The following is a 17,609-nucleotide window of genomic DNA, read 5'->3' on the forward strand; positions in this document are numbered from 1 at the left end:
CAGAGACCGATGCAGGGAATTAGCTATCGTATGATTTTCACTGGTGAAGATGTTTTGTAACCATTTCCCAAGACACGAACTATTTCTGGTTTAATATACTCAATAATAAGAACTTATACTCATTTTGCTGGTATGAATCTGAAGCAATGTCATATCAATGGTATTGGGTCAGCAGGCAGCATCTCTCCTTAGTTATGGGTGAGTAACTACACTGGAACAAATGAGTTAATATTAACTAATTGGCAACAGAAAGATGGTTCTCTTCCAAATAACTCCAAACAAAGAGTGATAAAAATCAACAAGATTTAATACTGTCCACAACTTCAATTACGTTCTAATGCTCCAAAAGTAAGTGAAAGGCATTTACATGTCAACCCCCATAAATATTTACAGTTATGACTGAAGCAGGCTTGACTCTTCACATCACCCCATTGAATCAACAGCATTGAATAGACTGTTATACTACAAACAGTATAAAAACAGGCTGAAGTTAAAAAATGCAAACTAAAGATGGATCCCAACCCAGAGTCTTTTAGTCTATAGCCTAGGGTTACATTAATTTTGAACCCTTATTGAGGTCTGTGCTTTGCTAATCTCCTGCATTTGTGCTCACAACAAGGCGTGACTCAGCATCCAACTCCATGCACCAAGTTTTCTTCTCCTGTGTCCCTGGGAAGAGCTGTGCTGCTCTGCTGATCCTAGACCTTGCCTTCAGCAACAGAAGGCAGAAGAGTTCTAGCCATGGCAAAGATTCAACTGTCTAAAGACTTCATCTTGGACTTGGAAAAACAGCCAATTATCCAGGCATCCCAAGATATCCAACTATGTTTTGATACTTCCAATTACATAATCCAGAATAAAACGACAGACCCTCTTGTTTCAGACCAAATCTTTAACTAGGTATCGGCACTCACATGGAGGAGGGGTGGTGGTATTCGCTAGGTGGTGAATATGTTGGTTATAATTTGTTATTTGATCCCTCCTGGTCATGATGAACAGCAACAATATTGGAATTCAGGAAGACAAATGAACCTTCTTTTTGATTTCCAAAGAACTGCCTCTTAGTAAAATGACTTCTTGGAGATGGTACCCAAGATTAACAGTTCTGTACTGTTCTCCTCTTCAAACTCTTTCCGTTTTCCTTGGTCACTTAAATGATTCTCCACGGGCCACACATAATGGAAAATGGGAGCAATAACTTGGGGAAATTAGCGGCTCCTCAGGTAAGTAAGAGTGAAACAGATACAGCTCATTCGAAACAGTCATTTTCTGTTGACTTATGAAGCCTGTCGTGTGCCAAAGGATCTCAAACCATAAACCAGGATTGATCCTGTCTTCTACTACAAGGCAGAAGCAGCCCAGAAACATAACAAACCCTGGAGTGACATCCTATCAGAGCATTACTAGCACAAGGATTAACACTTTCCTAACCAAATTATATAGCAGCTTTCCTCAAAGTAGTTTTTACAGCACAGAGGAAAATTTTATTATATATAGTCTAAGGATGCTATGCCATTGCCCTTAATTTTGCTCTGATTTAGTGAAAAAGAAAACTCTAGAACCGGTGAGATCTTCCCTTCCCTCTCCTTCTTCAGCTATTCTTTGAAAGTGCCCTTCAATCACCAACTGTCGAATCTTCATTTAATCTCCTGCTCAGCAGGATCAAGCCAAAGGGCAGCTCCTCCATCCCTCCTGGAGAGAGCAGCGCTGCAAGGTCAGCAGTGAGAGCAAGCTGGAGGGCCACCATGGGATGGGAATTTGTGACCTGCTGGCCCAGGGCTACGAGTTTGACCAACTGAGCCATGCCCAAATGGACTCTCAGTTAATTTTTCACAGACTTAACTGAATCAGCAAGCCCCAACTACAGGTAAAAATACCTAAAGCATATTCCCAGGTGTATCTTTAGCCTAGCTCATGTAGATACCCAAGTGCAGGTTGGGAAACCTTTCTTAACTTCATGAATGCTGATATTCTCAAACGACTGAAAGACAGATGATGCCTTTCATGGGCTGCATCATGGTTCTGAGAGCCCATTGACACAGCGATCAGAAAAAACACATAGATAGAATGAAAAATCCAGCACCAGTGCCACCACTTAATACAGATGCACACACAGGTGTTTAGCCACAGATAGCAAAACAGAGTATACCTGCAGCATCCTGCTATGACAATTGTCACCCAAAGGTCTCGTTGCAGCAGTTGCAAATATGATTTTCTAAATTATAAAGATGCTATGCAAAAGCATGCCTTTGATTTACAATGGTATGTACAGCACAGCAGCTACTTGCTGATAGCAATACAGCTCAGAATTATTCTTCTATAAAGAAGTGTCAGAACCCACATCTCTTCATTCCTGGCTTGAGCTTTGCTTTCTCTGTAGCGAAGACTTATTCTTCTCTGCTTTTCCTCAGGAGACACCGCATGCAAATCCTGAAGAACCTTTCCATACTACAAGCATGAAGAACACAGTGTGGGGAGTACAGAGGCATAAAGTGTCACGTTTTCAACGTTGTGCTTGATTTCTATAAAACCCACCAGTCCCATGAGGACAGTGAATTCTGAGGGGCATTAAAAACAATGCCAGAGACAATCTGGGAAGGTCCTGCTAGAAATGGCAGTTTTGGAGGACTCTCAGAAAAAAAATACAAAGGACACTGAGTCAAGGTGAGCTCAGAAGTATGCAACCAGGAAAACTTGCCAATAAAAGGCACTCCTTCAGAACACAATGTTTTGTCTGACTGCTTTATCAGGAAATCAATTTACAACTACTTCTCATTACTCTGAACTGAAAATGACAGGAGTGCAAAGGCTCTAAATCAAGGAGAGGAAGGTAGGCAGAGTACAGCAGTCCTCATTCACTAAAGGACTAAACATTTTCTGCTTTTGCATTTTAGATAAATCCAGCCTGTTAGCTTCTTTCCCTGAGGGTGTTTTTCGTTTTGTTTTGTTTTGATTTTTGAACACTACAGTTTCTGCTATGCACAGCTAACATAACCTTTGGCAGTTACGCAATGCTCTGGAGCAGTCTGATCTATACAATAATCTTTTTCATGCCCAAAGCTCTCCAGACAGAGATGCCTAAAATTGCTATTTAGGACAAGCCTGTTGCAGAGAAGAATAACTGTCTTAGATTTCAAAGCCATCACAGATATACAGAGAAATTCATGTGGTACTTTCCAAGGTTTAGTTCAAACTTGCAACATACACAAGGTAGATTAGAACATCCAGCTTGGAAGTCAATCTACAAAGATTGACTTTAAATGTAATTTGAATTGATCTACTTCAAATGTTATCATCATGTCCCTTTATTTTTGTTGTACTCCAGAAGAATGCTTTCAGTCTTACATACGAGTTCTCTCACAAAAGGAAAATGCAATTCACCTTTCCCTTTGCTTCTTCCTCTGCCCCAGCTTCTTTTCAGCAGCATGGCCTCTTTCTCCATTTTCTCCTGTTACTCACCAGTTCCCAGTTCTCTATCATGGCCCAATTTCACCATTCAGTTTTCACACACAATTCTGCTTGAACATGGGCTTTGTGTTCTCCAGTACCTTTCCTATCCTTACTCATACAGACGGATGGAGCGCAGTGCCCCCAATGTGCTCTGCAAAATTATTAAACATGCACTCTTCTACTACAGGATCTCAGCCTCTCTCAGAATGAGCAAAGAATCTTGGGAAGTTGATAAACAGTGGCCTACAATTCCAGATAGCTCCAAATCCACTTAAAAAGCTCTATCAGTCTCAACTTTTTTCCTCCCTGCTTCAGCACATAAAAATCCTGTCTCTTCATACTTGTGAGAGACTTAGTATCAATTTGTTTTACTGTCAAGATGGGTCAACGTGCTTGCCTGTTAAATCTCACTGTTCCTACATTTCTTCAGCAGGTCCATATTGCTTTCCCAGTGTAACACTGAAAGACTTGCTCACCTCCTTGTGGGAATCCTTATGTGCTTCCAGCGTTTTCATGATGGTCAACTCCGCATAGTTCTTAAACCTTGCCGGCTGGTTCCGTAAGATCTCTCTCAGGACTCGCAGCGCCAGGGCTCTTATTGAATGCTGTGTCAAGAGAAATCCACATTAGAAAAACTCACTTCTCAAAACTATAGTTTGAAGTAAATTCTCATGGCTCCCTACGCCACCAGAAATCTTACATCGCTCTACCAGCTCCAGTGGAGTGAGCAGTGTAATCAATATAACTAAAATTCAGAATTGGTCTCCTTGCTTGCTTTTGCACAAACACTCACATAAAATGACTGTTGTCACGATAAAAGAAAGAATCAGAATGACTCTACTTTGTTAAATTCCCTACTCTTTTGGCAATGAAGTACAAATTTGCACCCAAAGCAGCATGTCTGCATTACATGAATCTACAAAGAAGCTCAGATCGTATTCGTTTTGCCCTTCCTCTTTTGCTTAGCTTTGCAGATACCAAACTGGGCTCCATGCAACAAAGCTGTTTCTCATGTACTAATGCAGTAAAATCGACTCTCTTCCTGTAACTCCTATGGAAATTACTTTCAAGAACAGTCAGTCATTGTAGTCAACACTGACCTATGTGTTAATCCTTTATATCAAAAGATCATTAGCAGAAGGGATTTATAACACCTGCTTCAATTTCATAACTGTTATACTAAGTTTTTGGCCTGTGGCCACTCCAAATAGATTCTATCATTTCAGCAGAGGAACACTTGCTTTACTCTATAGTCAGCCTTTAAAGTATGTCCTTCGCAATTCATCTGCAAAATTCATGCAGGAGCACAATTCACGTGTACTTAGATAAAGCCACATGTATCTTCTGATACACGTGTGTTGATACTATGATTAAACATGTAGGACTAGAGCAGCTCATGCTTATAGTATGAACAACTGAGAAAACGTCAGCCACCTATACTGCTTCAGAATTAACATTTCTGAGAGCGCGCCATATACTTTACAAGGAGTATAAGAGATACAATGGATTTGAATCAGATTAAACAAACAAAAAAACCCAAAACAACAAAAACCCCAAAACGAACTGTGAGTGCTTTAGTGCTTTGAAGCCTAAATATTGTAACACTCAGATGGAGCATGGCTCTGATGTGAAGACACAGCAGGGTGCTGAGCCTTTACCAAATATCATTGTGCTGCAAGCTGAACAAATAGCCCTAAGTGAAAAAAGTAAAAGTCTAGCTTGTAAATTATCGCTTTGATCAGCTATCAAATATAAAGCTGTGATAATAACGCAGCTTTTTTTTTTTAATACTTCAAAACAAGATTCCCTATAAAAGCAGTTTGTTCTTGATGGCATTTTTGCAAGAGACAGAGACCCATCCCGTGAGACCTAATAGCCTGGATCTTTAAACCACACAGAGAAAAAAAAAAAATTAATCTATTCTAGGGTGCCTTTATTCTCCTTTTTTTGGGAATGGATATGATATAGTTAAGAGCATCTCACATCTTTGTCTCCAAGCGTTTCCAGCAGCAAGAGCAGAATGGTTTTGAAATGTTCCTCCCAAACTCCGAGATTGTCTTCCCTTGTGATCTTTAGCAGCTCCAGAAGAGCTCCTTTCCGCTCCTCCACCCGCTCATTGTGGTTGGAGAGCTCTTTCAGAAGATCAGCCACCAAATCTGAATGGTCAATGGGTACTTCTAGGACAAATGGCAGCAAATCATTTAGGGAAATGGGCAAAAAGATCAAAGATGCCAAGATTACTAACCCTCTACAGGCAAAGTGCAAGGGCCCCCCCCAAAATGCATCAAATTCCAGGTGGCTTAAGTCAAGCAGGCAAGAGAATCCAACTAACCCACAATTTCACCTGAGTTCATAACTCAGCTCATGAATCTGCACATGGCTTCTAACGAACCAGGAAGAGATGACGATTGAATTTCATCCAGTTCCAATAATTACTTCTACAAGATGAGAACTGCCACAGTTTTTCCCAGACACACACACCCAAAACCAGCAATCACATGTATGACCTTTAGATCAAAGTACAGTGACTCATCAGTGTACGGCAAAAAGAATAAAGCTAAGGTGTAGCATCACTTAAATGAAGTGAAATGCTCAGTAACAATGAGCTATTGAGTGAGATGTTTCAGTTATAAAGAGTGAAAGGTCCCCAAAATAGATGCATTTAGATGCTTAAGGAGGAACTCTAGGCAAACAAAAATTAAAACTGCAGTGTAACATTTTCTCAATAGCCACAGATCAGATTCTGCTGGTACATGAGAACACAGAGTATTTCATATCAAGCCTCAACTCAGATGCGAAGTAATACACAACATGTGCATGGGCAAGCATGTATCCGAGAGCAGTACCCATACACAAATATACCAGAAACAGAGCAAGCTGCCTGCAGTTTTATGAGATACACTGATACAAACCATCCCGAAGCTGATCCATGTCATCATCGAACACTGCTTCCTTCAGGGCAGTCTTGTCATAAGTGTTAATTGTGTCGGCATAAGGATAGGGGTTATATTCTCGAGCACGTGGCCCTGAAAAGGCGCGGGGAGGCTGGGTGTTAAGTAGGGAGGTTTTGTTATCTAAAGCCATCCTTCCACCTTCCACAATGTCACTGCTTCCACGGACATCACTGGCAGGCACAGCGAGGCCACCATCTCGAGACACCTGGGGGATCAGACAGAAAAGACATATGAGACTACTCAAATTCTGTGGAAGCTGTAGCTTTTTTGGAGTTCACCCACCAACACGAAGAGGCATAGAATCATTTACATGTACATAATACTTAAGTAAAACTACATAACTACAACTTTTCCAAAAATATCTCATGATCATAGGGCAAAAAGCTATGCTAATGTTCCTAAATCTAAGTTAATATTGCTAAAACTGCACAAGCTGCAAAGATCATAAGCTCTGGAACAGGACCAATTTGCTAAGAAAGGGAAAAGAAGGAAAAGCAACATCCTCCTCAGGAAACTTCACAACCCACTAATAGAGGAAACTGGATAATGCTTAGCAAGCTAACATGAAATGAACAATAGAAGAGTCCTGAAGAAAAATCTTGGACCAAGAATTTTTAGCTTTGAGGGCTAACTTAATCTATTAACCTAAACTCGTTCGTCCAGATAGGAAGCAAAACTGTCATAGAATCATAGAATATCTCAAGTTGGAAGGAACCCATAAGGATCATCATTTAAGATTCCTGTAAATTTTGAAGTCCATGTATTTAATTAAAACAAATGGCATCTCTCATGGTAGATAATTCTGTAATCATTCAGGCAACATAAGGTACCATATGCGTTGTGCACTCAAAGTGATTACAGCTCCCTCCTATACATGAAGTAATAAGCCTGTGAGGGAAACTGCCCATGCATTTTAAGAACTAACATTTCCCATTACAGACCTGACTACACACACTCCATGAAAAAGCCATCACTGAGCCACGCTGAGGAACACTAGAACAGTTTTCTTCGTACATGAGACTCCCACAGAAACAGAAAGAGCACATTTCACAGGAGGCTAGAGTTCAAAGGGAGCAAGGGACTACATTAGTGGGACCCCATAATTCAGGTATGAGAAGTCAGCAACCAATAAGCCAAAGATACTTGCAAGAATACAGCAATTTGTACACTAACAATCCAAAGCCAGGTTTGAACACAATGTTTTAAAATTTCACCTATCTGGGGACATTAATCAATCAAATACTTACAATGTCACAGTCCTTCTTTCCATCACGTTTGATGGGCTCATTCAGGTCCTCTTGACTACGGAAACTAAATTTTTCAATCGCTTCTGTGACTCCACGAAGAGAGCTGTAGATTTCATCAGAATTTAGGTTCTCCGTGTCATAATCCAGCATACTAAAGACCAAACGTATACGAAATGTTACATATGAAACTGGAATCCACTTTTGACTTAACAAAAACAATGCCAAGTCGAAGACAGATGATTTGGTGTACCCTTTCTAACAGTGACTTGTAACAAAACATGGATGGAATCAAAGCGGACTTCGGGTCTGAGTCTCCCCTCAAACAGGGTTAAATCTAGGAGAAGCTCCACTGCAATCAGTGGTCTTACGTCGCTGTAAGTGAGGGGAAATCAGGTCCACTGTTTGTTACATTCCACAGCAGTGAGTGTGCCAGCCTCTGTGAACCAAAAAAACCTATCCCCAGCATGGTAATGGTGTTATTTAAAGAGGAAAATAAAGAAAATCAATCACTATGAGAACTCAAAAGGTTGTGACAGTTGGTGGAAATGAAATCAAGGAAATTTAAGTTTCATAATATATCAAATATATTCTATCAATGGATTCAAATGTGACAGATTTAAATGGAAAGGAAAATGTATCTTGACATAAACCTTAGCCTAACATGTCCCATTTTCATTTATAGAGTAGTAAAACCAAAACCACTTGCACGATGTCTTGATAAAAGATGCATTTCAGTATTGAGCCTAAGTTTGGGAATTCTCTCACTCAAATCTGATGCTTTCTTGCAGTCTGTCTGTTCCTCAGAAATTCCTCAGCAGCATAAAGCCACACAACTTCTGGGAGTCCTTGAGGAGTTATTAAAAACTAAGTTCCATGAAAAAATGCCTGGCATGTAAGGGCAGATGATATGAAAAGATGTGGCTAAGAAGAGAAGCTCCTACATGCTTGGAGAAAATGAAAAGGCATTATTGGCAGGGCTTTGCTCTATCTAGGAGGAGAAGTTGAGTTTGCATGACAATCAGTTTTCCAAGACAGATTTAATGAAGCGACCCAGTAACTGAGAACAGTTTCTCTGGGGGAGTCTCGGATCTTAGTAGAGCCAGAAGCAAATAAACCAAAAGAATTTGAGACATTTACATCAAGTTGTTTGTCAATAAATGGCAAGAAGTGGCTCCCTACAGGGGTGAATTACTATTTCTTAACAGTTGAGGAAGGATGACAGGATGGGCTTGGAGGAGGACAGCTGAACAAAGAGCTGTGCTCCTTTTCCACAAAAGAAAGATTCCCTGTGAGGTGGGTGGGAAAAAAATGAAAACCAGAAAATCCTTTCTGAATCCTGGGTACACAGCTATTATTTGCAATAGAACTAAAAGTAGGATGTTAAATGCCTAGAACAACTACTTTTTTTTCTGTAAGAAATTCACGAACTTCAGACAGAGGATAAGATTGGTGCTGCCCAATTCCTTTGGGATTAACACACTGAAAATAGCCATAATCCCTGGCTCCCAAGCAACGCACTCACTCTATGATCAGACAAGCATCGGCACCATGTATTCTGGCAAAGAAACCAAAGAACAACTCCCCAGCTTTAAACAGTGTCTGTCAGGCCAGGAAGAATGAGAAACCACTTAAAGAACAGACCAAGACCAGGAAACAAAAGCTGTTTCTAAACCTGTAGAAGTCAAAGTATTTAGGGCTCTTCAGACAGCTGAATGACACTAATGCACTGTGATGGCATTCCAGACAATAGTGAAGGCAGTTTTTAGATTCTTTTTAAGTATCAGGCAGGGATAGGACAACCTTTGTTTCATATGATCTCGAAAACATTAATTTTGAGCTCAATGACGTTTAATTCATAGATCTTAAGGGGTTCCTCATATAATATTTAAGTGAGGAATGAAACCGCCATTCGAGAAGGCACCTACACCAAGAGATGACATGACTTACCAAAGGTCACACAATGAAATTCATGGCAAAAAACCCCCAAGAAATAATCACAGATATACTGACACTAAATCTTCTGCTAAAATCATCGCTTCCTTCCTTAGGGATGAATTTTGCCCTACACTGCTACCAAAGAATAGATTAAAGTACAGACTCTGTGATGCTAAAGGACTAAGACAATTTCTCAACAAAGAGCCACCGATCTGATGCATTTTTCAAAGCACAAAACCACATTTTAATAAGAATCTAAAGAATCCAGTGTTTTCACATATCAAGAGTAAGCCTGTGTAGGAGATCACGTTATGGCTGTGTTCTACATGATCGAAAACTTTACATGTGAACACACACGTCTATTGACAGTATGTGTGCTGGAATACTTCACAGACAACACGATGGGGGGAATAAAAAATAAAATGGAACTACACCCACCTTTCAGGAAAAAAAAAAAAAGGCACAAGAGGAAAAAAAAAAATTATGACCCATGCAGAAAACTAGAAGAAAGTAACAGGATGAATAAGAAGTGAGTAGAGATGAGCAGCGTTTAGGGATGTCACAACATTATTTTCCATCTTCTGCTGCACTAAAACAATGCAGCTCTCTACAAGTTTATCAAGATACAATTTGGCAGCTTTCCAGTTTGACATAAAACACATTTTACTTCCATAAACTATTATTCAGTTTCCAATCCAAACTATGTGTAAGTAATCAACAGTTTAGCATCCTCAAGCAGTACACAGTAACCCACTTCCTTGCACTTTCAGGCTCTGGGCTGGAATATATGCCAAATTATTCCAAAGCTTGGTGTCAGCTAATGAAAGGAGGAAAAAAATTCTCAACTAGTTTACCTTCAAAAATCAACATGGATCTCTTCCACAGATATCTTAGTGTCCTAGAAGAGTCAGAACATTGATTTAAAGTTTTAATTCTGCAGGTATTCACAGAGGTACGGACTATGGGATTCTATTTTCTCTCTCAGACGTCACAGGTTCCCAGATTTTGAGCCCTCAAAGAACAATTTGTTTGCTTTTCTTTCAATAGTTTTTCATTAGGAACTTCTTGCTTCAAGGGAAGACTATATATAGTCCTTCCTCAGGTAATAGGTATATTTAAGTCAGAAGAAACTACATCTACAGAAAGCCTGTTGTCAGGGTATAAACTTTAAAAAATCCAAGGAATTTAATATAGAGGTCTGACAAATTAAATTTGTATTCAGAAGGCTTTTTTGATTAAAACCAGTACACAGCCTCAGTCCACTAAACTGATTAAAGATCTGTATGCAGATTGGAACAAAATGTGAGGGCACAGGAAGAGGAAGAAACGTCAAAATTAGCGATCGATAACCTCTAAATCTTGTGTTAAAGACAATTTTAATTTCAATACTACAAATTTCCAAGATGTTCCACAATCACACTGTGCAAGCAGCTGGTAAAATCGTATGTGCAAGCTTCATCCTCATTGTCCTATGGATATTCACTACTGCAGATGTGAAATCACTACTGAGCTGTATTTGCCTGTTTGAAAGTACTCATGTGCTGCTCGCACAGCCAAGTTGAACGACCTTGCCCATGCTATCATAACGCAACCAGTGCCTGCCAAAAGTGCTCAGCAACTGTGTTCTGCGTTGGAAACCAACTGTGAAACGTACACCCATTCAGGAACCTGGCAGGGAGGAAAAGTCTGGAAAAACCCACTTTTTTTTTTTCCCACTTATATGCTGCATCTTCCCCAAGCAGTAAGCAAGCGACTGCCTGCCACCTCCGCTCTCTGCAAGCCATCATCATCTCTTTTCTTTTTCCAACCAAAGCCTCTGCAAATCATTTCCCACATTTGAACAAATTCCACAGTGTGAAAGGTAAATAATACTGTGACACCTCAGACAAGTTGGTTTAACAGGTAGCTTGTTACCTGGGAGAGTAAGAGCGTCTGAAAGTCTTGTGGGAAGGAGCAGTGGGGATGGAGTTAGGCTGAGAAAGGGGAGGGGGGTGCTTCGACAGCCCATCTGCACTCCAACCCCAGAACCGACTGCCGTGATCAGAGGAGAAAGAAAGAGAGAAAAAACAGAGGAGGGAGAAAAAAAAGAAACTATAATCTGAGTGGCTTAGTGCTGTCATGCTGCCTTGGAGAGAGAGAAAAAAAAAATTAATAGAAACAAAATTAAACAAGAATACTCCATTGAGCCTCACAAGTCATTGTTTTGGCCTTTATTATTCATTTCCACTTTTATTCCTAACATAATGATATGGTTCACACAAAAGTAGTCCCTGCTTGTACTAACCAGTAAATTTTACAAATGGATATAGCCTCTATAAACAACTCTTAAAATGCTCTAAGTAAACAAACCCTGACCAAACTCTAAGCAGGTATTTGCGAGCAACAGTATTTCCCTGGAAGAAAGGCAAGTCGGAGTTGATTTTTTTACCAGACACACAAAGGTAGCTTGTCAAGTTTGGCTCCTGGTGCCTCTATAAAAGCCTGCAATCAGGCCCTACACAATCAGCAAACCTTTGTAGGGCTTAAGATCTGATCCTATTTCAAACCAGATTCAAACTGATCCCAAATACGCAGCAAGTGAAAGTCCGTCTAGAATGTAAACATATCATGTAAATTGGGGACTTGGCCCAGGTCTCAGCAGACAAATCTGGAAACACTGGATGAAACCAGCCTCTAAGTCGATTCAGATCTCTCATCAAACTTCCACAAGCCCCTTCTGGTTACTGTGTGATCCTGTGCCTTTGGGTCAAGGCATCCATCCCTGTGCCAATTTGTCTAACCTTTGCTTTTGTCCTGTTCCCTTTATGGTACATGGATTTTAAAAATCATCTTCTAAATGAGAATATAGATGCTTGAGCTGGCGGAGTATTCAGGGCACCACTTTGTTTCTATTAAGTGTAAGTACACTGCCTTGGAAAGTCACATTTGTGTATACACAAGTGAAAGATACTGCAAGATCAGAAGTGGCAAACGAGTCAAGAATTGCTCCAGTGCAAACAGCAGCAAAGCCAGTTGAACACTCCTCTGAAGAGTGGTGTCAAGAAATTCACCTGTTAACCAGCAATCAAAAACCATAGCTATTACATGCAACTATTACGGGAATACACCAGACACCCAGACTGCTGGTCAGAAGTCTCACAGCTCAGGTCTCACCTACCTGCAAATGGGCCACCAAACAATGCAGGCTTGTCCTTATTGTATAAGGTGGATGGCTTATTTTAATTATTTTTCCATGCCCTGCATTGCTCAACTTAATACTGAAACTGTCAAATTTTATTTTTAATGGTATTTTCTATTGTCAGTGAAAAAACAAGCACGTAAACTTACATAGCCAAATAAAATTGTTAGCCTTTTATTTGATGCATTTCCTCTAGAGATCTTTGAAGGACTAAATTTGTTTTTTTAATAACTGGAACTACAGGTTTCCAGGCTACTAGTAAAGGTAGAAACAGTAGGGCAAACCTATTCATTTGATATTCCTTCAAATATTCCTACAGAATTCTAGGTGAAAATTCACAACCTGAATATAACGTCTGAGTTTACAGAAGTTCATTTGCCATTCACAACGGTATTCCTACACTGGAGGACTTCACAACTTAGTATTTTCCTTTTTGTCATACTACATAATTTACCAAATCTCAGAAGATTTTCTCTGTCCAACACAAACTCAAGCCATTCATCTGAGCATTGCCCAGGAAACATTATTCTTAGTCAGAAGTCTGTTTTTTTTCCTACTATTTTCAGCCTTCCCAAGTGCCCTCCCCTGCTTTTCTTCTCCAGAAAATACCGCCTTCCTCCATAACTCCTCTCCCCAAAAACTAAAACTGTCAAGACAAAAAAAGCAGGTACAAATGCAGAAGTAACTCAGAGATGCAGTGGATATGTTCTAGTGATCATGAAGCAGAACTGGATGGAGCAAATGAAAGCAGGAGAAGGAAGGACTCTGCCCAAGGCCCCGAAAACACCTTCTGAAGACACTAACATCAGGGGATACTTAAGCAGATGTTATCATCTGGATAGGCAAATTAGCTGTTTGCATCAGCAAAGTCCAGTTCAACCAAAACATTCAAAATCTACCCAGAGAACTCAAATACATGTACACACAAATACACACACAAAAAATAAAAGATCAGTCATCTGGAATTCAGTTGTGATGGCAATAAGATGGGAATAGTGGTGTGACCTAAGGGCAATGGCATACACACATACTGTAGAAACTCAGTATCAATGAAGCCTTGCTGATCAATACTGAGGATATTGTCCACAAACCATTAGTAATATGGGAGAGCAGCTACACTTAGCAGCATTTTTATATTCCTCCAGGACCCAAACTATTCTTTCTACACATATCCCAGCCCCAAAACCAAATACGTCTTTAGACGTATTCCTCCAAACTGTGCATCAAGAAAAAATTCAAAGGAGAGTATAATCTTCAAAACCAAAGCTGGCATTAAGAACTGGAGAGAATCCTTCAACTGACTGCACTCAGGCTGCCTGTACAAGACATACCTGTATGGACAGGGTAAGCAGGGCCCGCACATGGAGCACTCCCGGAAGCAATGGGCCAACGCAGCCTTGGTACAACCCTTCGGCCATGGGTCCCATAAAAATGTAAAGCCAAGCCCAGTTTCAGAGGAGGGCTACACAGAGAAACTGTGGGATCTTTATCCTTTTACCAAGACTTGGGTGTGCTCATGTTCCAAGTTTGTAGAGAGAAAAGCGACACTTTACACCACTGATGAATAGCAAATGATACGCATTTGTAATGGAAACATGACACCGAAGCGTTTATACCAACTGTAATACTGCAGTGTACCCTACTTCCCATAATTTGTTAGCATATCTTCCAAAGCCTTTTTTCTGAAAGAAGAACGACCATATGTACTCTTCAGAAAGAGAGTTAAATTCTCCCTTGTACTCTAAGTCAGGACCACGCTCAAACTGTGCTACACAAGACATTTTCAAGAAGGATGCAGTCCAGCAGAGCATCAGAAGCTACTGCCACTGATATGCAGTACTTGCCACCACCTTTTCTGCAAATGGTAAAAATCTGCAGCTACTGTTACTGCTCAGAGGTCACTCAACAAAAAAAAGTAGAACTTCTCCCCTGAATATTTTAAAGGGCTTTTACAGCAGCTTCCACCTTCACCCATCACTGAAGAGTAACTTTTACACATCACTCTTGCATAACTGAATCCAACAAGGAAGCAGGACACACTTCTTGAAAAGACACCTACATTTTTGGATCAACATCTCCAAGAACTCCATACAAAATTGAAGGAATGATTGTTTTCTAAAGGAAATTCCTGGATCACTGCACCAGTGGCAGTTTTGGTCTTGACAACTTAATGGCAGAATGCTCTGGAATTACACGCCCTCTCTAACTATTTCTTGTAAACATATCACATGGGAAAAAAACCTCCAGTTCATAAACCCAAAATGCTAGAAAACAACAGCAACACAGAGTGTAGAGTACGCTGAATGCTTTAATCAATATTTTGATACGTGCATCCTGACATCAAGAGGTGAGAAGAATGCAAAGACAAACTGAAAAGCAGTGAGTGAAGTGGCAAAACACAGTTGTGTCCCAATGCCAAAACCCAAAAAGCATGGTAAAAGCTCAGGGATTTATAAAATAGGTGCCACATGCAAATGTGGCCAGCAAAGCCACAAAATAACCACAAGGAGACATATCTCAGTCTATAATTTCCCACGACAGAAATCAGCAGGGCAACAATGCTCAAACTAGTCAAAAAGGAAACAACATAGTTGGAACCATTCCCCTGAAACTCTACCACTTAATTTCTTAATGAAAGCTTTGTTGACAAAACTTGTAATAGGCAACTCGACCTTGGCTTGCAACCTCTCAGCCTAGTTTTGGATTACAGCAGATTTAGGGGTCACAGAGATGTATTTAGATATCCAAAATTTTCTCAGGAAACCCCATGTGCTCCTCACATGCTGCTGGAATTAGTATAACTACTCATTAAAGGCTAAAAGCCTGTGTTTTTTCTGACACATGGGAACTCGCATGTCTAAGCACCCCTCCAGACAGGGTTTAGCAAGTCACGACAGGGCTGATCAACAGATTTCAGTGTAAATTATTATACTGGACTACGAACTGCAGTCCTCACCCAACACGTTTCCTTCTGTCTCTTCTATGACAAAGGGAAGTGACCTCCCATAGAGAGGCAGGGCAGGCAGACAAGAGCATCAGCTTTTAAGCTTTCCCAGCATGAATCAAAGCTTGTCCAGGTAACAACCCAATACTTTCCTCCAATATTTCTATGGTCCCACAGCATACTGTTAAAATTCCTATCTCCTCTGCTCTAAGTTTTTACGGTGTGAAACATGTGCATTCCCAACATCCAAGAGTCCATGTTTGCTCAACAAAAGGTTTTGGAGTGGACCAATATATTCTAGGGTAGCATCTGCAGCTTCAGCAAAACACGTGGTTGCAATAGACCTGCTGCCCAGAGGATCAGGCCACTATTCTGCTGGTGAGCAGCCAGGAGGGTGATTTGAGAGGTATTCAGCATTGAAACACAGTCACCACCTCTGCTTGTTCTGCATCCTCACAAAGCATGAGGGGGGAACAGGAGATTCAGTACTTCTCTCAGCAGCACAAGCGCTGTACTAGAGTCAGATGAATTACTGATCACAAGGGCACACCTAAAATACAGACACAATCTGAAACCCTTGACCTGAAAGTCATCATTTACTTTGTGATACTTGCAACCTCAACAAGACCTCATTTCTAATGCTGCCACTTACTATTACCTTTACTGAACCCACAAATGTGATTCTGGAGAAGGCCTAGTTATGAAAGAAAATTAATATTATAAGAAAAGACATTAAGATTACACAGATAACATGAGGACTGGAACACTGAATTCAATCACCAACCATGTGTTAACATGTTCAAACCCTGTTTCTTTGGAGCAATCTACTGTATAAATTTTTGTTCTTGTTTTTGCTTTCAAAGTGAGTCATATTCTGCAAATGCACACTCAGTGTTGAAATCCTTTAATATTTTGCAAGTGGTTTAATTAGCCTGCCACATTACCTTGGAGACAGTCCACCATGGGAACAGTTGGTAGGTGAAGTTAAGGGGCTGGTTCTGCTGCTGGAGTGCCGGGAAGGAGTCCGACCAAGGGTATTGCTGGGAGAACCCTGGCACAGAAGCAGGAAGACAGGGATTAGCAACATGTTGCAATGCACAGGCAGGAGTACACAACAACAGGTCCAAATATTGCCTTTGTTTGCGCTAGACAAGCTTAGTGCAGTTTTGGTTCTGGCTCTTGACCTAAAAATCTGCAGCCATGGTTCACGAAGTCATTAATATGTTCTTGAAGGTACTGCTCTGAGGATAAAGAAAGCACATGTGCACTTTTCTACAGTCCATAGAATCTGCTATTTTAACTACGCAACACATACGGCCTGCAAATATTGCCAGAGAAATGGTTTACCAATCCACCAGGTTACCCAGCTTCTCAGATATTATTTTCCAGGCTCCAAAGTATGCAGACCATTACCCTGGTGATTTAGCAATTTAATTATGCAGCTATTTTTCCGCATTGTCCAAAGCATTCTGATTGTGCTTGTTACGAGCATAAGTAAGCAATCTAACTTATCATTTTTCCACTGGCCTGCGCAATCATTTACACCACAGCAAAATGAGTAGAAATTGCTCCCAGTTCTGACTCCCTTCACACAAGGTTGAAGGTACTAGAGAATCCAGTCCATTTGCATGAAAGCCTAATGCTGCAGTTCTAGCTTACACAAAAGTCTACTTGTCCCTATGGAAGCGCAAAGATAGGAGGTTCAAACTCCAGCAAGTTTCACAAGATTTCCACATTAAAAAAGCAGAAAATACCCTAATCCTTGCTGCTCGGGGTGGGGGGTGTGTGTGTGGTGGGGTGGGAAGAGGTTTAGAAGCACACTTAAATCCTCTACTAATATATTCCTTCAGAGAAATAAAAATATATAAGAGCTTCATGTAAAACCAAAACGTACAGTAATA

General features: G+C 40.5%; 1 protein-coding gene across 1 annotated transcript in view; it reads right to left on the reverse strand.

Moving 5' to 3' along the window:
* LOC104082088 (CLIP-associating protein 1) overlaps positions 1 to 17,609 on the reverse strand; it is a 72,138-nt gene that overhangs the window by 12,277 nt on the left and 42,252 nt on the right. Inside the window, exons 14-19 of the mRNA XM_009585065.1 lie at positions 16,653 to 16,759; positions 11,501 to 11,617; positions 7,652 to 7,802; positions 6,363 to 6,609; positions 5,434 to 5,624; positions 3,927 to 4,055 (exon numbers count right to left, since the gene is read on the reverse strand). Coding sequence (XP_009583360.1) covers positions 3,927 to 4,055; positions 5,434 to 5,624; positions 6,363 to 6,609; positions 7,652 to 7,802; positions 11,501 to 11,617; positions 16,653 to 16,759 — 942 coding nt within the window. The remainder of the gene's footprint in view (positions 1 to 3,926; positions 4,056 to 5,433; positions 5,625 to 6,362; positions 6,610 to 7,651; positions 7,803 to 11,500; positions 11,618 to 16,652; positions 16,760 to 17,609) is intronic.

Source organism: Fulmarus glacialis, unplaced genomic scaffold (genome assembly GCF_000690835.1).
Source record: "Fulmarus glacialis isolate BGI_N327 unplaced genomic scaffold, ASM69083v1 scaffold13999, whole genome shotgun sequence".
Taxonomy (NCBI): domain Eukaryota; kingdom Metazoa; phylum Chordata; class Aves; order Procellariiformes; family Procellariidae; genus Fulmarus; species Fulmarus glacialis.